General features: G+C 42.8%; 1 protein-coding gene across 5 annotated transcripts in view; it reads left to right on the top strand.

Annotated features, from left to right (window-relative positions):
* Positions 1-3,354: 3,354 nt before the first annotated feature.
* SMARCAL1 (SNF2 related chromatin remodeling annealing helicase 1) overlaps positions 3,355-20,231 on the top strand; it is a 33,041-nt gene continuing 16,164 nt past the window's right edge. For 3 of the 5 annotated variants that reach the window (XM_083865651.1, XM_083865648.1, XM_083865652.1), the window contains exons 1-9: positions 3,355-3,418; positions 4,262-5,210; positions 5,907-5,957; positions 8,525-8,785; positions 9,341-9,391; positions 12,137-12,317; positions 13,279-13,429; positions 16,309-16,467; positions 18,207-18,272. In XM_083865651.1, coding sequence (XP_083721777.1) covers positions 4,352-5,210; positions 5,907-5,957; positions 8,525-8,785; positions 9,341-9,391; positions 12,137-12,317; positions 13,279-13,429; positions 16,309-16,467; positions 18,207-18,272 — 1,779 coding nt within the window. In that variant the 5' untranslated portion in view covers positions 3,355-3,418; positions 4,262-4,351. Of the gene's footprint in view, positions 3,419-3,510; positions 3,544-3,572; positions 3,611-4,261; positions 5,211-5,906; positions 5,958-8,524; positions 8,786-9,340; positions 9,392-12,136; positions 12,318-13,278; positions 13,430-16,308; positions 16,468-18,206; positions 18,273-20,231 lie in introns of those variants that run through there. The other 2 variants (XM_083865649.1, XM_083865650.1) reach the window with 2 other exon arrangements.

Below are 20,231 nucleotides of genomic sequence, written 5' to 3'. Positions count from 1 at the left end.
AAGGACACCTGGAGTGCACCAGCAAACTGCTTGCAAGCAGCCTCTCATTTTGTAGGTCTGTTCTCTGCATGGCCGGTCTGCTCCTTGTGTCTCGCTGAACTTGTGCCATATGGAGCAAATGCTTCAACGTCTGTCTGTGTCTGCCTGGCCATGCAACCCAAGAGCTCTCTGCAAACAATGCTCTGCTCTCAACATTTGCATGAGCTGAGGACAGTCCCTGAATGGGGCTTTTCTCACTCTTCCCAAGTTTGTGGGTTTTTTCCCCCACAAGATCTCTCAAAGCATAAGGAGCCAGCGCCAGAGACCTGGAACAGGATAGCTGCTGGCAGGGAGAAGGTGGCTGGAAACAATTGCAGGGTTATGCTCTGCATGTTCCCTCTCTCTCTCATCCATATGTGACACTGGGATCTGTTTTAGCTCTGGGCAGTTAAAAGTGCGACAAGAAAGAGAGAAAGAAGGTCTCTCATTCACTCCTTTCTCTCTCTGCTGTGTAGCCACCTGGAGTCTGCTGGCTTGCAGGGGAAGAAAGAGCAAAGGCAGAAGATCTGGACACAGGACATGGGGCTGAGCATCCCTTCCTAGCAAAAATACTCTGCAGTGAGAGGACCTGGAATGAGCAAAAAGGTTCCTCTTCTTTTGCTTGAGAGAAGCTAGGACAAAACCCTAGCTTCTCAGACATCTCCTTAGCCTGTGGTTTTCTTAAAAAGTGATGTGTTTTCAAGTGTGCCTGTGTGCATGTGGTGTGCTCATGTCTGCGTGTGATTCCCAGGTGAGGAACAGCACTCCAGGGTTGTGCTGTGTGTTGAGTTGCACCTCACTCTTCCTGCCTGCCTTGTTTTTCTCGGGCTGACAAGCTTCTGACTAATGGCAGTCACCGCTGCTTAATCAGGAAGCAATTTAATGATAACCTTTTCTAATTAACCAGCAGAGAGAAGAATGAATAAACTGTGAAACAGCCAGCTGGCTTCAGTGTCCCGAGCCAAAGGGCCTGTCAGGTGGGGGAAAATGGTGTCTGGGAACAAAGGATGGCAGCTCTGGGCCTGCCACTGGGCACGGTAGTAAAATTCTGAGATAGGAGGGGGTTAGTGTGTTCCCCAGGGCCTTTTCTCTGCTTTTTCCCCAGTTACTGATCTGGTCACCCACATGGGGAATGTGACTGTTCAAAAAAGGCATCTTGATGTGTATAATCAAGTCCCATGTATAATTAAAAATCTGAGAGGTCCTTTTATTTTACCTTTTGTTGTAACTGATGTAAATATCCATAATCTCCTTATTTTGAAGATGCTCAAAATCATAAACAAAATTGAAAAGCACCTCAAAAGACCATCTGATCCCCTTATGGAAAAAGGAGCCTAGATGAGGTTATCTATCACCCTGCCCAACTGAATCTTGAAAACCTTCAGTGATGGGGACCCCACTGTGTCCCTGGGGAGGTTGATTCAATGACTGATTGTTCTCAATGAAAAAGTTTCATTCTCATATCAAGATGAAACCTCTTCCAGTGTAATTTCTTGAACAGCGTAGGACCCTGAGGGACAGCACTTGTGACAGGCTGCCAGCCTGTATAAAACCCATTGATTGCTGCCTTCTGCTGTGGCCTGGGGGCCAATTTCCTACTAATCTCACTGATCCCCCCTCCACTGTATCTGGTCAATTCATCCAGGAGGAGATCATGGGAAACATGGTCAAATATTCTGCTGAAGTCCAGGTTAACAACCTTCACTACTCTCCCTATGTAACTGAGAAAATGTCATTTGGCTGTAGAAGGTGATCAGGTTAATCTGCCATAATTTGCCTCTTGTAAATCTGTGCTGGCTTTCCCAATCACCTGCTTCATTTGCTTTGTGATAGTTTCTTGAAAGAGTATACTACTTTCCAAGGGCCTAGAGTAATACTAATGGGCCCATAGTTTCCTGTGTCCTCTTTTTTGTTCTGCTTGTAGAAAGCCCTGATATCTGTCCTCTTCCAGCCTCCAGACACATCCCCTCATCTGTGTGGTCACTAGTAGTGTCCTGGGATCAGTGTTGGGACCAGTCCTGTTTACTGGCAGTCTGGGTGAGATGATTGAGTTTATCATAAAGTTTAGCATATTTGTGGATGACACCAAGCTGGGTTGGATTGCCACTCTGCAGAGAGAGCTGGACAGGATGGATGAATGGGCTGAGACCCACATCAGGCTATGACATTCAACATGACCAAGTGCCAGGCCCTGCACTTCATCCACAACAACCCCAGGAAGTGCTACAGGATGGGAGCAGAGTGGCTGGAAAGCTGCCCAGAAGAAAAGGACCTGGGGATGCTGGTCAGCTGAACATGAGCCAGGTGTACCCAAGTAGCCAAGGAGGCCAGTGGCACCGGGCCTGTATCAGCAATAGTGTGGCCAGCAGGAGCAGAGCAGTGACTGTCCCCTGTACTCAGCACTGGTGAGGCCACACCTCGAGTGCTGTGACCAGTTCTGAGCCCAACTCAGGAAGGGCATTGAGGTGCCAGACAAGGGCAGCAGAACTATGCAGAACTTGGAGCACAAGTACTGTGAGGAGCTGCTGAGGGAGCTGGGGGTGTTTACCTGGAGAGAAGAAGGGTCAGGGGAGACTTTATCACTCTGTACAACCACCTGAAAGGAGATTGTGGCTGGTGGAGGTTGGGCTCTTCTCCCAGGCAGCAGGGACAGGATGAGAGAACACAGCCTCAAGCTGCACGGGGGAGGTTTAGGTTGACATTAGGAAGAATTTCTTCACAGAAGGGGTGATTAGACATTGGAATGGGCTCCCCAGGTGGGCAGTCACCACCCCTGGAGGTGTTTAAGGAAAGACTGGACGTGGCACTCAGTGCCATGGTGTGGCTGACACGGTGTTTGGACACAGGTTGGACTCGATGATCGCAGCAGTCTTTTCCAACCTACCACCAATATTCAAAAATGACAAAGCAGCCTTGCACCAATGCCGGCTGCTGCTCCTAAGCCCCGGGGGCAGACTTCTTCCTCACTGCTGACAAGTGCCGTCACCCCTTCTCACACACCAGCCCCCCGCTCAGTCACCATTCAGGAACAGCGCACACTGGCGTGCCCCACACCCCGGGGCAGCCAGCGAGGGTGTCCGCCCCGCCTGTACAGCTCTGGGTGCTGGCTGGGGCAAGGTTTCAGCGTGGGGCCAGCGGCAGGACACCCGCACGCCGTATGGGGCCTGGGCGAGTGGCGGGGACAGCCCCGGGCTCCCGGCTAACCCTATGGAACGCCAGCGCCCCCGAGATGGCGCCGCGATCGGAAGACTACATTTCCCAGCGCCCCGCGCGCCCTACGCGCCGTTCTCATCTCCCGACGTGCTGTGCGCTCCCGGCCGCTCGGTGCCACCGGGCGGTAGCGCAGGGTCTGCCGGGAGCTGTAGTCCCTCGACGGCGCTCCGGGCCGTGCCCGCCGGCGGTGAGCGGGCGGCGGAGCCCCCGGGGGCGGGCAGAGAACAAGGCCTGAGCTCCGGGACCCTGGGGCTGGCGGGTGGTGGCGGGGGGCCCGAGGGACAGGGGAGGCCGGGATCTCCGTGAAGTTTGGTACGGGAGCCTGCCCGGCTCATGGGAGAGGAAGGGGCAGAGGGTGAAGCCCACCGCCCTTAGGGAGGTGAGGAGCGGGGCGGGGGGCCCGCAGGACGTGGGGCACCGAGCGGATGGAGCGAGGGATGGAGTGAGCCGGGAGCTGGGGATGTCATGGGAGCCGGGCCCTCGCTTCTGTCTGAAGGGCTGTGAATGCGAGTGGGGGTTTCTCAGGAGGAGCTGGCTCTGTCCTGTGGGGCTCAGCATGTGTCTGCTGTGCTCTGTGAGATACCCAGGAACCGGTGGGCATCGGCCCATCTTTGCTAATCGGTACCCGAAACAGGACACACTTCCACCAAAGACTGCAGGGATGTAATCCTTTGCCTGCATGTGCCTTTGCAGGGCTGGCTCTGCAGTGCAGGGTGTCCCCGTGCTTTACTATTTTATTAGTTCTGCTGGGAATTGCCTAGAAGAGTACTCAGAACTGTAGTGGAGTAGGAGTTTTCTCCTTTTCCCATATGTTTTATCTGTGCAGGACTGGCATGCAAGGCCTTATCAGTGTCTGTCACCATCTACTTGCAGATAATGGCTCAGCATTGGTTTGACACCTTTGCTGTACTACTAGATTTGTGTAGGATCAGTTACAGTCATACTGAATCATACTCAGTTATCAATACTAAGTTATCAATACTATCAATACTAAGTTATCAATACAGTAATAACTTTTTTTCCCCTGTAGACTGGCCTTCCTTCCTCTAAAGAAGCAGGTGCCTCTGTGATTAATTCCCAATGTAGTTTTGGTACAGATTTGTTGTTGGAATTGTTGAAGATGTCATCAGGCCTTACAGAGGAGCAAAAGAGAAGGATTGAGGAGAACCGCCGTATGGCTTTGGCTCGGAGGGCAGAGAGGCTGGCAGCCCAGAGAGCTGGGCACGTGGGCAGTGCTGCACCTCTGCAGAAAGAACAGAGTCTGGGCAATCCAGGGATCTCAAAGGAAGAAAACAATCATGTCAGCCAGAACCAACAGAATCCAAACACGCCTGTGGAGCAGAAGAGCTGTCTCCAGAAAGGCTATAACCATTACACTGCAAACCAACAGATGGCTGGCTCACATAGAGAGCAGCAAAAGAGTTGTTCAGAGGACACAGAACAAGCAAGTGGCCTTAAGCAGTTTCCTGCAACGATCCCGAATTCTCTGAATTATTCCCATAAACGTTACTTGGATGCTGATAGTCAGGAACATGGACAACACACTTTAATCAACCATGGAACATTCCAGCAGCCCAAATGCTACCCAGCTTTCAAAAACCCCACAGAACTGCCTCATCCAAGATTCACTGATAATGGGCACCCTGATGGTAGTAAAGATTTACAAACTCAGAACAAATCTGCCATTAAATACGTTTCACCACCAAGCAGCACCACCCTGAGTGATTCAGAAATGCTGATAAACATAAACAGACCGACAGAAAGAACAGGAGGAGGCTTTATCTCTCAGGCCAGTGGTGGGATGCAGAAGCTGACCAGCTCTGCTGGTGTGAGCTCTACCTCTGAAGCTGCGTCTCACAAGAAAGCAAATGTTACAAAAGGAAAATGTGTGAAACATGGGGAAGACCGATTCCAGGTTGAAATAGGGTATAATGCTGAACTTATTGCTGTGTTTAAGAAGGTACCAAGCAAAGCCTATGGTAAGAATTTTTTGTTTGCTGTTATCTCTGTTTTAAATTGGGTTGAAGTTTTGGCACCTGCTGCTATTGTAGTTGCTACTTGCTCTTACCAGTGCACCTGTTGCTGGGGTGGAATATATGGTATTAATGGGGGATTAGAGAAGTAAATACAGATTAAATTGGATAGAAATTCTGGACATAAATAGCTTGAGCTTGGATTTAGAAAAGAAGTCAGAAGCCTTGCTTTATGAGCAGCTATCTGAGAAGTTTAGTGGCAGCAGCTGGTCAGAGTTTTTTGGAAGTGAAGGAAGTGAAGTTATTCATAAATAGGGATGTGAAAATGGGTCACTTCAGCTATAGTTCAGAGTTATGAGCTGATTCTGTTTCCTGGGTTACAGAGAGCAGTGGAATCTCCCCTTTTTGTCTTCTGATCTTTTACTCCTACCTTAATTTGTTATATTCTATTTTTGCTTTCCCTTATGTGTAGCTGTTCCCTGTGAATGGCTGTGAATTCTTCTTGTCTTAGTATTGATATTCCCCATGGCTTTTCTGGTGTCATGTAGCTGTAAACTTGGGCATAACTGTTTTTCAGATGTGTGGCAAAAACTTTGTATTGAGTAGATTGAATACTTTTAGCTCATGTGAGCATTTCACACCACCACTTTTTTCTGCCCCAAATGATTCATATTCTGCCCTATTACTCTTGCCCTACTTTAGATCCAGCTACAAAAAAATGGAATTTCAGCATGGAAGATTACAGCAGTCTCTGTAAGTAAATGTTGAATGATAAAAACCAAGCAGAATCTTGACACCTCCTCCTTCCCCTGCTTTCCTTAGTTATTGTTTAGCTTTCTTAGTGTCTTGAGTAATAAAAATAATGCTACTTAAAGATAATGCCCCTCTTTTAGGCATCTAGCTCATAACATTTTTCTGATACTTTGTAGTTGAATAGAAATAATTTAATTTGTTATGTAATTTAAATACCAAGCATAGGTTGCGCTTTCTCTACCACTGAATTTTTCAGCAACCAGCAAGATCATAGGAATATTATCTGCTGTGCTGGTACTTCTTTGGAATTTGTTTTGAAAACTGATTGTGTTCCAGTGGCTAATGTTTAATTTCTGGGTCCAGTTGTGTATTTTCTTTTAAAATAACTCTTAACACTTTTATTGTTAATTTTGTGTGTCAAAAAAAGATAAAGGATAGTTCTCTAGGGTTCTGAGTGAATCTGAAAATGAATTTGCCTTTTTTTTTGGCATAACAAGGGTGGGTTTATCCTTCTTTTCCATCTTCTGTCATCTTATTCTGGAAAGATTGAGAGATTATAGATGCAAACACTTCAGGTAGGCTTTTCAAAAGCACACTGTATTGAAGTAAGTGATAAATCACTATTGATTTCAGTGGGAACAGAATTAGGCCTGTGTTGAGCACTTTAAAAAACCACAGTTGAGTGCTGGTGTTTTAGCTTCCCATGTGGGTTGCCACACATTTATAATTTAAATGCTGTTGGCTTGCTTGAAGTATATCAAGTACAGATGAGAGCAGAGTCTCTGTACCAAGGAGCTTGCAAATGAAGAGAATGGTTTTGTGAATTCAGGCATTTTTCTTTGAAGCTATGAAATATATGAGTGCTCTGTGCAAAGTTCCTGTTTACAAGTGGAAACAGTATGTGGCCAACATTGGCCTGTGAAATTGGGGAAAATAGCCCGAGAAAAGGAAACTAACTTAAAAAGGGTCTTGAAAAAGTGAAAGTGTAAAACAATTATTTTTAAAGTTCCCAGTTGTAATTTAGTTTTTCCGGATAATGTGGTTCTGTATCACCTTTTTTTTCTTTGTACTATAAATTAAACATGCAGTGAAACCTAGAAACAAATGTTGAAATAAAGGAGTAAAATATGGGTTTTTTTCCCCCCTTAATTTCTTTCAGTTTTAGTTGTAGAGGTGACCACTAACTACACAATGCTAAACCAGCAGCATCTGAAATCTTTTGCTTGGTGCATTGGGAAGAGAAGGTCTAAATTGATGATTTCCAATCCCTCTAATTTAAAATTATTTTCTGTGGGTGCTTTTAAACTTTTTATTTGGAGTAGAAATCTCTAATTCTTGGATTTATTTAGGAAGTCATTTATTTTTAAATAAGGTTGGATGATACCCAAATGGTTTATTTATTAATTTATTAGGAAGGAATTGTCTGAATTTCTTTCTCCATTTTCATATCTTGACTGCTGAATTTAAAATTTGTACTTTTTTGTTGCGTATCAGTTTTCTGGACTACTTAGAAAGAGGCAGAGTGGATGATGATGTGTATCTCAGTGCTCAGAGGCCAGGATTCACCTGGGTTTATTCTAACAGCTCCCAGAGTGGGGAAGTTGCCTTCCACAAGTACTTGGAGGCAGAATGTGCTTAATGGTCCCCTGCTTTTGTGTCTAATGGACTCTGGAGATGTTCATGACTCTTTGTGTTATTGTAGTATCTGTGAGGTGGAGGCTTAGGGACAAACTTCATTACTTTGGTGCTGTAAAAACTATAAGAAATTGTATTCCCATTCCTTAATCATCAGAGTTCAGTTATAATAGTAAAGACAACACATGGGTATAGATTGGCAGAGAAACACAGGGATAAGTGGTATGTTTATCATGTTTAGCTGTGTTCTCAGGCTAACATCTGTAAAAAGCTGTGTCCCTCCTCCCTCCATGCCCTTGCATGGTGACAGAGGTGATTGCTGGTGATGGGTAAGACAGGAGTGCAGATGGCTGGGTGGAAGTGCAAGTCTACCTGTAATAGATGGAATAAAGGGTAATGAACTTAAATTGTAACAAAAGAGATTTAGGGATTTGGACTAGATTCCTTTCCACAGCATTGTAAATACACAGCATTCCTCCTAGATGGATTGTCTATAAGACACTGATGTGAGGCAGGAGGCAGATATTTTTAAATCTTTCTCCTTTGCTCTTTACAGAAACACCTTCCCATCTTTTCAGACACATGCTATTGATCACCATGCCCCTGTCCCTGTGATTTTCTGAGTGAAAGCACTGTATGGCTGTGTGCAATTTACTGCTAAATGTGCTTCTGCAGATTGCTTGCCCTGGCCTAGGGAGCCACATTTTAGGATTGCTGACAGAGAGGGAGCTTAGTGCAATCACAATGCTGGAAAGACCCTTGTTCACTTATTATCACATGTTCCCTTGGTCCCTGCTGTATTCTCTGTGGACAATCCCACCAACCTGCTCCTTGTCCCTTGTGAATGAAAGCAGGGATTCCTCATTTCTTTTAAACTTGTATGTGTTCTTTCTTATTAATTCTTTTCTATATCTCTATGCTTTTCTCCCTAGTGGAAGCAGCAAATCAACTTTCATCAGTAATTCTGGCACCACTGGAAGGAGAAAATGTGGTTGGCTTGGCATCAGGCTCTCATTTTGTTGGCAGCGGGGTTGATGTGAAATCCCTCTTGAAGATGTGTAAGAACTGGAAGAAACCCTCAGCCCTTGTCAGAGGGAAATGTGTGCTTATCTCTCGCTTGCGATTTGAGGTTGATATTGGGTATTCTGCAGAAGTGATTGGTGTGTTCAAACAGATGGATTCCAGAAATTATGGTGAGTCTCCTGCTGTTAATAATGACCTTGTTGGGGCTGCTCTTGCTTCACAGGAGAGAGGTAGTGAGAGTACATCCCTCTAAAAAGCATAAAAGAATGTGCTTTGGTAAAGATTTTACAAGATCTTGTAGTTCTAGTTTAGTGTTGTATCTGTGTCCAGCACTTTATCCCATGGCATAACATCTCCTCTTCTGGCCCTGTTAGCCAAGGTGATATTTCACTTCTCAGCATGATTACATTTACATTTACTGTAAATACTGGAAACGAGGTGGGTTGTGTTGCAATTTTTGAGTTTGGTTCATCAGGAGAGCTGATCTTGCCTTGCTCTGGTGATACCATCATTTCCAGATGTGTGGTCATACTTTTAAATCTTCTCCAAACTGTTTGCTTAACATGAAAGCAAACAGAGGAGAATTGATTTTGATCAAGGTAATAATTCTTTTTAAATGGTTCTGAAATGCAGAGGATATAGGTAGATTGACATGTTATTATGGACAGAGTATTCAGTCTTTTTTTAAAAGAGACTTATGACAGTGTTTGTTGTAACTATTGCAGATATGAATACCAGAAAGTGGAATTTCCTGCTGGAGGATTACCCCAAACTAAGTGAGTACCTGCATTTCTCCAGGGAGGGAGAACTTCCTGTGCATCAGTTTCTGCCTGTTGCCTTTTGCCTTTATGCATTTGTGTAATGCTTCTGAAACTGTGACTTGACAAACTGAAATGTAGAGCTGCGTTTTGGTGTGTTTCTTTTTCAATAGGTGCAACTTTGCAGAATAATCCAGTCTCTGCAGTATACTTCTAGCACATCTGCTTCTCAGGTTTTTATGTTTAGTTAAGTTTACAGAGTGTTTTGAGATTAATAGTATTACACAAGTCCTAACTATTATAACTGTTATTTATCATCCCAGTTGGAAGGCTGTGTTTGCTTTGGTGCTCATGTGAGGGTTTGTGGATGTGGAATTTGTTTGGGGTAAGTTTCAGAAGGATAACAAGCCAGGGCCTCTGTGCACATCCTTAGGAAGTGTTAGTGTTTCAGAGTTGAAATGCTGTTTCTCAGAGCAGTTTTTCTCCACCATGGGCTCCTGCTTCCATGGGATACCAGAGTATGTTTAATAATTGAGTAAGTGCATGCTTCTGTGATGCATGTCTTAATAACATTAGTAATGGCTGTAGGGCTGAAAGCCATGTGGTGGGGCTGTGTAAGAAGGCCAGGTCTTGAAAACAAGTGAGTGTGTCTTGGAGGAGACTGTTATGAAACCACAGGGTTGGAATGCTGACATTGCTGACTTTGGTGAGTGCTGATGATGGCTCACAATTTGGTCAAAAGGCCTTTTGTACGTGCCAAGGGCCTCATCCTGGGGCATGTGCCAGGCAGCCTGAGCAGACACATCACCTCCTAGTCTGTCATAGCCTGGGTCGTGCTGGCTGGCAGTTGTACACATTACATGAGGTATTCATAATCCCCCAGATTGGAGGAAAGAAAAAAAAAAATCCACGAATCTTGCAGAGTGTAATTTGTGAGGGCATTTGAGGATTCCAGCACGTGCCTTTTAGAGGAACAGCATTTGCTTTGTTGCCTGTTCATTTGCCTACATCAAAATTAAAAAAAGAGAATTTAGAAAGGCTGGTTGCCATTTCCAGCAAAGAGATCTGTTAGCTGGGAACTGTTTGTAGAGGTTAATGTCTCTTTGCCTAGTTGCTCAGTCATCTTTATATAAAGGTCACTTCACTAAAAACTGTCTCTTGGATGAATCATGCTGGTGGCAGATATATCTTAATCACTCTCCCAGCTCATGTACAGAACAATAGCAACAGAATTATCAGTGAGCAAATTGTAGCAATTATGCTAACACATAGCTCAGTCTGTGAGTGTAATAACAAGCTTGTGCTGTTCTTTGGGTGGAGAGCATTCCTACTATTGAAGAAGTAGAAATTAAACTGGAGAGTTTAAAAAGTTTGGTCATTGCCCAACCACAAATGGAAATCTTTTCATATGTATATTTATTGGAATTGCTTTCCCCCTTTGTATGGCAGGGGTCCATCCTGCTGTTTTCCTCTTGGAGACAACTGAAACAAAAACACCTAACTGAAATCTGGTGCATTTACTGCTGGTATAGTGAGTTCTTATTTTAGTTGTTTTTCCAAGCAGGTTTTTTTTTTTTTGTCTTCTGGACTTCATATACAAACTGGCTACTAAAGAAAAAAGGAAGTTTCTTCCCGCAATAAAAATCTGTGCACCTGCATTTCTGTTCTTAGTGCAGAGGTGTCATTGATTTCATACTCACTGAACAAAAATTATTAAAAAAGCTTTCCTGGTCACAGCTCACTGCGTGTTTAAAACCAGTGTTTATTTTCTTAGAAATTAACTGTTGGATTAAAAAGAAACACTTTTATTTTTGAGGGGATGGGATAGAGAGGCTGCTGGAGGAGACTAAAATAAGGTCGTCTGGGAGAGAATCAGCTAGATGGTGTGATCATTATGATTCATGGGTTGAAAAGATGAAGGCTCTGAGCTCTTGGCATAAGGGATGCTGGGGATGCCTTTAGTCCAGCTGGGAAGGTAAAGCTGTGAGGCTTTATGGGTGAAGGAGCAGTAGTACTGAGGAGCTGAAGTGGCTGCCTGTAAGCTGCTTCTGTCCAGGAGACCAGCAGTGGCCACCAGCTGAGCAGGGAGGTGCTCTTGGTCCTGAAGGATGGTTGTTGGAGTGCTACTGATGGTGGTACCAGAGCTGTTTCTCAGAGGCTTGAGATGCTTCCTGTTTTCTTACCCAATGTGGTAAATAAACATGGTAAAGTGGAGGCAGAGCCCAACTGTGTGAATTCAGGGAATAGGAGAAGAGAGTTTTCAAAACAGAAGATGAATGATACTCTTTAGGTAACTGTCTCGGGTCACTTCTGATGGTTTTGGCTCAGTGGGAACCTCAGAGGTACAGAATCCCAAGGTCAAGATAAAGATGTCCCTGCTTTCTAGGCTTCAGGAGCTCTTTTGTTCAAATCTATATTTTCATTTCTGAGTAAAATGTGCCCTAAGCTGCCCTCAGCATGAATAATCCATCTCCAGCTGTATTAGTAGCAATTGTGTCTGAATGATGGCATCAGAGTTTCAGTTTTTTTATAATCAAGTCTAAGTATGAGGGGAGGAGATGTGATTCATCATGTGGTTCTGAAATAGACTTTAGGGAAGAGGCTAGGCTAACTAACACCTGTGCATGATGCCATGATTTCTCTGAACTGTCTCAGGATAGGAAATTATAATTTTAATGAGGTTGAGGGTTGTGTCCTGAGATCCATAATGGAATTTGTGTGTATGTTGTCCCTTCAGATGATAAACAGCTGTGTTCTTTGCAGTGAAAGTGTTACTGAGCCTCGTGTCTGTAGAAGTGGAGCCACTGCCAGAAGCAGTAATTAAGACCTTTGCTGCTCAACTCCAGAGATCTCCATCACAGACAGACATTCCTGATGCTGACCTTTCAGTTGTGGACTCCAAAATTGTGACGAACCTCATGCCCTTTCAGCGGGAAGGTGTGAAGTATGTCCTTTTTGCATGCTGTTAAGTGCTAGTCCTTGTCTAGAGCTGGGTAGTTGATATTGGTGCCTGAATTTCCTTCTTGTCCATGGAGGGTTCTGCATTTCTTTAGAATGTGGGTCTGTTATACTATGGCACTTTGGGCTTTTGATTGTTTTGGATAGCAGGGCTTGTTCGGGATTTTTTTTTTTTTAAATTTTTAAAAATTTTTAAATTATTTTTTGAGCCACACATCCTTTTTTTTCTAGATAGAATTCATCACGAATCAGGTGGAAAGTAGTATTTTGCTACTCTAAAAAATTGTTCAAATGATCCATCTGTGATCTGTTTTGTGATTCAGTATGTACATAATTGTCATATGATTTTTTTATTTCGTAAGGTAATTTTTTTTTTCCCAAGTGCATCTCTTCACTTGTTTTTGTTTTTTGAATATTAAATACTCATGGGAAGGGACCAGGAAATGGGACCCAAGCCTTAAATTTTTTTAAATTACTAATTATATCTACAGATAAAAATTTAAATGTCCCTGTCCCCATCATATATGATCATTAGTTATTGATTTCAGTATGCAGTCCAGGACAGTCTGTACTTAATGGTCTTAAATTGCTATTGTTTTTAGTAATAATTTCTTAGCTCAGCCAGAATGAACTCTGAAACACAATGTGAGTAATATAATGGAAAGAATGTGCTAAAAATAATTCTAAGGTCTTGAGACTACTTCTCATATGAAATCAAAATCTCTGAGGACTGGGCTGACCCACTCTGGTCAGGAGCTTCCAAGCTTTGAGAGATTTGTGAGAGTTGCTCCCTTGTATGAAGACTAAGGGAGAAAATCCAGGTTTACTGAAGAACCCAGATCACTTCCAGGTGATGCACAGTAGAGCTCAGTCATGACTTGTGCTCACCTTGCTTGCCAGATAGTAACCCATTTCTTGACTCCTCTTTCCCTCTCTATTTTCCCCAGTTTTGCAATTTCCAGGAATGGGCGTTTGCTCCTGGCGGATGACATGGGCCTGGGCAAGACCATCCAGGCCATCTGCATTGCTGCCTATTACAAGGAGGAATGGCCCTTGCTGGTGGTCACTCCTTCTTCTGTGAGGTTTACGTGGGCAGAGGTACTGTGAGCTTGGGCATGTGCATGGGGTCAGTAAAGAGCCTGTGTGATGATTAGACTGTATTGTGCTTTGCAAAAGTTAACCTTCTAAATGTATTAAGGCAAAAAAAAAAATACACTGATTTAGAAACTTGATGGTGGGAAATTGATTGGCGTTGACTGTGTGGTATATGCCTGATTTTTTTTTTTTTTTTTTTTTTTTTTTTTTTTTTTTTTTTGGCTGATTTTCTTTTTGTAGTCCAGCTCATCTGTTGGGAAGAGAAAGAGCTAGAGAAAGGGTGTTCTCTGACCCTCTGTTAACTTTGTTACTGCAAGTCAGTTGGCTCCAAGAGAGCATTTTACATATCAGTGTCAAAGAGAATAGTTTCATTCAAGCAATTGTCTTGTATTTGAGCCCATCATAGCAGTATTTGCCAGTTTCTTGCCTGGAACAGAGGCCCAGATGCTGGGATTCTCCACTCTGTTCAAAAGGCCTCATTATCATCATCATTAAGTGTCTGTCATAATATGTCTTTTGGCCTGTCCAGTGTGGGTGCTGACTCCTCTGAGTACTTTATTAATGTCGGCCAAAGCCCAAGAAAGCTTGTATGGTTGAGAAATGTGTCTTGAAATAAATCACTGCCATAGTTTGTACACTGAGACTGTTGGGTTGCCATAGGCTGGTGAAATGTTCACTGTGGGAGGAAAAGGCAGGCCAGAGCTTTTAGGTCAGTAAATTCTTTCCAGAGAAGGAGGAGGTGGGAGTTCAGCTTTTCCTGGAATATGAAATTGATGAGAAAAGTATTGATTTATATTTGCTGGTTTTGTGCTATAACCAGGTTGTCAGAGCATCTTGGTGTGTGTTTTGATATCCAGTAGTGCAGCAAAATGCAGGGTGAAAAGAAAATAAAGTTGTTTACTGAAAAAGGGAGTGCTGCACCTCATACTTGAAATCTCAAGGTCTGCAGACCTGTGGAACACCAAACATGAATCCATTGCTTCTGTGGGATATCTACCAGGAACAATTTGGGCCTAGGTTTCCTGTATTGGGCAACTGCAAATAAGCTTCTACGTTTTGCTTCAGGAGATTTAAGAAATATGAGGCATTTTTGTAGAATTGTTTTGGTTTTTTTTTTTTTCATTTGAGTGCTTGATTTCTTCCTTCCCCTACTCCCAGCTGCCCAGGAGGCTCTTGTGGGAGATGTTTCATTAGGACATTTGATTTAGAGATGTGGTTGATTTTTGAGTATGTGATGGATGCAGATGTAAGAAAAATGTGTCACAGAAATTCAGAAGGTGAAACGTACTGTAGTCTGTAATCTACTCAGTTCATTCTTGAACAGATGTTTTAACTGTAATGGTAGAAACTTTTGTGATGTCTCTGGAACCAAACTGGCAGAAAATTTCTTCATCTTAGCAATATCAGTGTTCTATTTTGGCTTTCTGTGCTCAGGCCACTGAGTGACTTTATAGTCAAGGTGCTATAGGAAGCTGGTGGGAAGGGGCAAGGTACTCTTGGGTCAGAAGTGTTGTACTCACATGCATTTGGAGTTCAGCATTGAAACTTAAATAATTAAGATGGTAGTTTCGTGGCACTTCTTGTGGACTTAAGTCAGCACCCTGTGAAAAATTCAGGATCAGTTTTATGGTGTAAATTAGTCCCATGTCCTTTATAAAAGGAGAGGGCGGTACTTTCCAGGTACTTTCCTTTTGTTGCCACCTTTGTCTTAAATTTTTACAAGTGGTGTCAAGTACATACTTTTTTGGTTGATATCTAACCTTGCCTGCATATTTGCTGCTCGTTTTGGTTGTGGTGCTTTCAGTAAGTGGAGAAGGATAGTTAATTGTTACTTTCTCACATACTGAGAAATACCAGAAGCTCACATTTAACTCCTGCTGCTGCATGAGGTTGCTGAACAGTGTAGAGGAATGATTGTGGTTGGGGGATTTCAGCAGGCAAAGCTCCTAGAGACCGAGATGCCATTTCTCATCACCATTTGGCTACATTTCTGTAGGGACCAGATCCTGATGGGCCCAGACAGTTTTCTGCAGAGCAACACCAGCAGAACTCAAATGTTGCAGAGAGCTTGGTGTCACTGGGGACAGAATTACAAGGGAAATGGTGGGTGGTCTGGCTAACAGATGGGTTTGGGGGAGGATATCTTGCTCTGGTGTGTGGAGCATTTCAAGAGGTTGATTGAATGACAATTACCACATGAATTTCAGCTGCTGTCATAGAGCAGCTGGTGTGTTGTTAACTTGATCTTTTCATTTTGGGTTTTTTTGGGTTTGGGTTTTTTTTTTTGTGGACTTTTTAGATAGAGGAGGTGCTGGAAATGTTTTGTTCATGTGGGTGAGTTGTACTTCACCCTCAGCATGGAGTAAACATTGCTGTAGTGATAGATGTTTACTGCTTAGAAGTCTGTATCTCACAACCTTAGGTTTCCTCTTGAGTGGGAAAACTAAATTTCCCTGTTAGCAGTGGTCACAGTAGTCTCTGGCTCTGAGCATAGCAGGGAGCTTTCTCAGGAGGTTACACACATTTCCACTAAAAATCAGATTTTTGTTTGTTTTTGGGGGGGTATTACTGGGGTTGGTTTGTTTTTCTTTTGTTTGTCTATTGGGTTTTGTTTTTTTTTTTTTTTTCCAGTAAGAAGGAATAGAGTTTGAGCTTTCTTTGCTGTGTAAAGTAGATGCTGAGTTCTGTTGTTGATGTTCCCATGACCAGGGAGGTTGCCATGGGAAGGCTGCTTACCCTAACTGTGCTCCAGAGTGATGTCTAATGGTGGATGGGTGGGTCCATGTTCTAAGTAGTCATGAGGATGTTCTGTGTAGTGCTTTGGGATCTTAACAAAAAAGATAAGCACAAGAATGCAATTAATTTCTTTCCTCTTCTTGCAGGCGTTTCACAGATGGCTTCCATCCTTGAGTCCAGGAAGCACCAATGTCATAGTGAGTGGGAAGGACAACCTAACAGGAAGCTTGATCAACATTGTCAGTTTTGATCTCCTCAGCCGGATGGACAAGCAACTTAAGAGCACATTCCAAGTAGTTATTGTTGTAAGTGGTACATGAAAATTTTCAAGTTAATTCTATGCTGCAAATGAGGTCACCTTTGTACAGCAAAGAAGGGTGAAGTGGGCCTTATTTAAGACTGAAAGTATCTTGTAATTGTGGCTGTGGTCACAGCTGTCTTCATGGGTACAAGCATGAGGTTTCTCTGAAACCTTTTGAAATAGTTAGTAGAGTTTAATTCCTTTGTGATTCCTAAGGCTGTGTTTTTACTTTTACTGGTTATGGTGCCTCTCTGATTTCATTGTGCTTGGTCATGTCCTCTGCTGGAGAGCAAAGTGTTTAATGTGGTGTGTCAATACGGTAGTCTTGGAATTGTATCTTCTTAAGTCTTGGACTTAAGGGTGGTGTTAGTGTTTATCCAGTAAAGCAGATAACCTTTCAACATCAAGTGTGTGGGTAAAGCATGAAAAATATCTCCCTTAGCTTGTGTTCCACTGACAATCTGCATTAAGCCTTCTTTGATCACTTGTATCATTTCTTTTGTAAATTAGTTCAAATTCCAGTTTTTATCTTTTTACAGAGCCACAGTAAATCCATTTTTCTGGATTTCGGTTACTAAAAATTCAAAATATATAGTGTTTCAAATCCAGCTTGGATCAATAGAGAGCAAAAGTGTATATGTAGCTTACTATGAGTATTTGATGTTCTCAGTCTGGTTTCCAGCACGCATATACACCTGCCCAATGATCATGACAATTGGAACATAATCTTTCTGTTTCTCAGCATCAGATGGGAATGTGGTAATTGATGGAGTCAGAGACCAAGCTACTCATGGGGGAACAGACCTTTTTCATTTTTATATTTTTTCTCCTACACACACTCTGACTAAACATTCTGTCAAGTTGGATATGCAGATTATTAGTTTTGTAGGCTCGAGGCTACTGCCTTGGAACTTCTAACCAGCCCTGAACTTGCAGATGTTCTTTCTGTGTGTTTATATGTTCAAATTTGGACCCTTTGTAGGTCTTTACAGATGAGGGTAGTCATACTGAGCTTTCCTGCTTTTTCTTCCAATCTTCTTTTGGTGGCTGGGAAAATTAATATAGCTTATTTGTTATTTAGGAGGGGGAAGGCTGTGCCTGAGAGGCTAAGCAGTTGCATTGTCTTTGCATGCTTTTTTCTACACACATGGAAAGATGAGATATACCCTTGGTGGGTGCTGATTGCTTTTTGTGCCTTAAGTTCTGCCTTACTATAGCAGTAGAAGTGAAGGCCATTTGACGGTGATGTCTGAAGTAGGAGACTATTACCCACCTGGTGAGCCCTATCAGCAGAACAGTTGGATCTTAATTAGATTTCTTTTTTCCTTATGATTTGCATTAACCCCTTATTAAGGCAACTGGCACTGTATAGGCCTCCTATGCTTGCTGCATTTAAAAGATACATAGGGGCAAATGAGTATCAGTTATGGAAATAATATTCCTCTTTCTCCTTCCCTCTCCAGCCCCCTATTCTCACTTTTTTTGGTGTTCATTTATGATTCATGCCTGCAAGGTTTGATTTCTGTTCCGTTTGCTTGCAGCTGCAGGTTTGAGTGCAGGAAGCCTGCTACTCTGCATCCTGTTATTTTGTTTAGAATTTGATGTGACTATCCCAATGCCTGAAATATCCTGAATGAAAGGCCTGTAACACTAGATAGTTGAGAACATTGGGAATTTGTTCTGTAACCTTCGTTTGGAGTATGGATCTGAGCTGACTTTGCTTTCATGCTTGTTTTTTTTCAGGATGAATCTCATTTCCTGAAGAACACAAAAACTGCACGCTGCCAGGCTGCCATGCCTCTGCTCAAGGTGTGTATGCTGGGTGCCAAAGCTCTGATTGCTAATGTCAGGCTCCTGGGGCAGTGTTGCTCCACTTAGCAGGTTTAGAAGCCAGCAGCTGAATTCTTTTTGTGTGCAAGGGGAAATCCAGGTAATAGTGTAGATCCAAGACTGAAATTTGGCTTTACCACTTCTTTCCATACAAATATTAGATGGCAAAACCTAACAAAACAACTTCAAAAGCTCCCTTGATGTAATTGTGGTACTGCACTGATGAGTTCTGTTGTGACTGGGAAAAGGAATGTCCGAACTTACTGAATGTATTCAGGGAGAGTAGAAAGAGTCTAGTGGTGTCAAAATACCTTGTTAAATGAAAATAATCCTTATCAGTTACTTCTTAGTGCACAAATTGCTGCTGTGTGTCAGAAAGGCATTGCCTGAGGCCTTTCCCTGGTTTTAGGGTTCTAGACTATTACTGCAGGCTTCCAATGTATTTGTGTGGCCAGGGCTTAGGAGCATTCCTGCTGGTCTTATGTAAAGAGCTACTGGGAAATGGGGGAATGTGAGATTAGTGGGACAAGTGGCCCACAGAATGGAGGCAACAGTCAATTATAAGATACCAGGAGAAACGTAAATTCTAATGTCTGCCAGTTGTCTTGGGATCAAAGAATGAAATTCACCCTGGTAGCCTCTAACAGATTAAAGTTGTGGGTACTTTCTAGACACTGCAGGGTCTGTACATTAGAAGAAGGTAAATGCAGTTCCTCTTCAGCAATTCATCAGCAGTATGTATAAGGAGAAGATTTGATCTGTGATGGCTTTATAGCAACCAACTTTATTATGCAAGATTCTTAATGGCATGCTGAAGATGGTTGTCCTTGAATAACTTGGTTGTTCTCCTTAAAAGCCTGACTCAAGTCTTCTCTTGATTTTCAAATCACTTCAGGCTTTTAATGGTTGGAAACTTAAGTAGGAGGTCCAATTCTGTGAGCAGTTTGAAATACAATAATTAGTGTGTATGTCTGAAAATCGTGGAAAATAACAAATTCACCCTCATTTTGCTCAAAAAGCATCCTTTGCTACTTGAAGCTTTGTAAGGATCAGCTTGTCAAAATTATTTGTAGGCTGCAAGATACGAGAGTGAAAGATGGTAGCTGTTAGGCAGAGGTTAATTGCTTGTATGCACTTCCTGAGAATTTACAGTTTTATGCTGTCACATCACTGGTCTTAAAGAATTGAGAGCTGATGCTTCTGAAACTGAATTTCAGTCTTCTGAAAGCATTAAGAGTTTCATGTTCATATAGTGCATTATCTCACCTGCAATGAGCATGCAGTACCAGATGTTTTGTGTTAGATGTTCAGGTGAAATCTGTTTGCCTGGTTGCTGACTAAAATTTCTGAAGTATTTGCTGTAATAGCCATTTTTCTTCTCTCCTTGCTTTCCAACATAGGCATTTTGCTCTATCCCCTTTGGCAGCTGTGTCTTCAGCTCCCAGTGAGTGATGCTGTGGTCACTATTGGCACAACACATCACACCAATGTTTTCATATTTGAAAGAACTGCCAAAATATTAGGGGCTTTCATCACTTGAAAACTGAATTTAACAACTATACTATGTGATGCCTACAGTAAATAGCCAGTGGGGTAGAAATGGGAGTATTTTCATGATTTACATGATACCTTGAAATTACTGAATAAGAGGTGTGGCTAAACATGCTGCTGAGGATAATATTCTTGTTCTTGCCTTCTCTATGTTAAAAGGATTTGAACAGCAGTGGGGCTCTTAGAAGAGACCAGAAAAAGGTGTAACTGTAGGCAAGTCCTTGAGACATAAACTGCTTCAGTACCTCAGTCCTTACCTTAAGGTCAGTGCAGTTGTGCCAGTGCTGTAACCAGAGCCCCTGGAGCTAACTCATGCCTTATTTGTCTACCTTCTAAGCATTGCCACTTCTAACTTTTAGCATAATACTACTTTAAACTATTGGAAAT

Source organism: Zosterops lateralis, assembly GCF_965231275.1.
Source record: "Zosterops lateralis genome assembly, chromosome: 7".
Taxonomy (NCBI): domain Eukaryota; kingdom Metazoa; phylum Chordata; class Aves; order Passeriformes; family Zosteropidae; genus Zosterops; species Zosterops lateralis.
The sequence above is the reverse complement of the archived record's forward strand: the minus strand, read 5'-3'. Positions and strand labels throughout refer to the sequence as shown.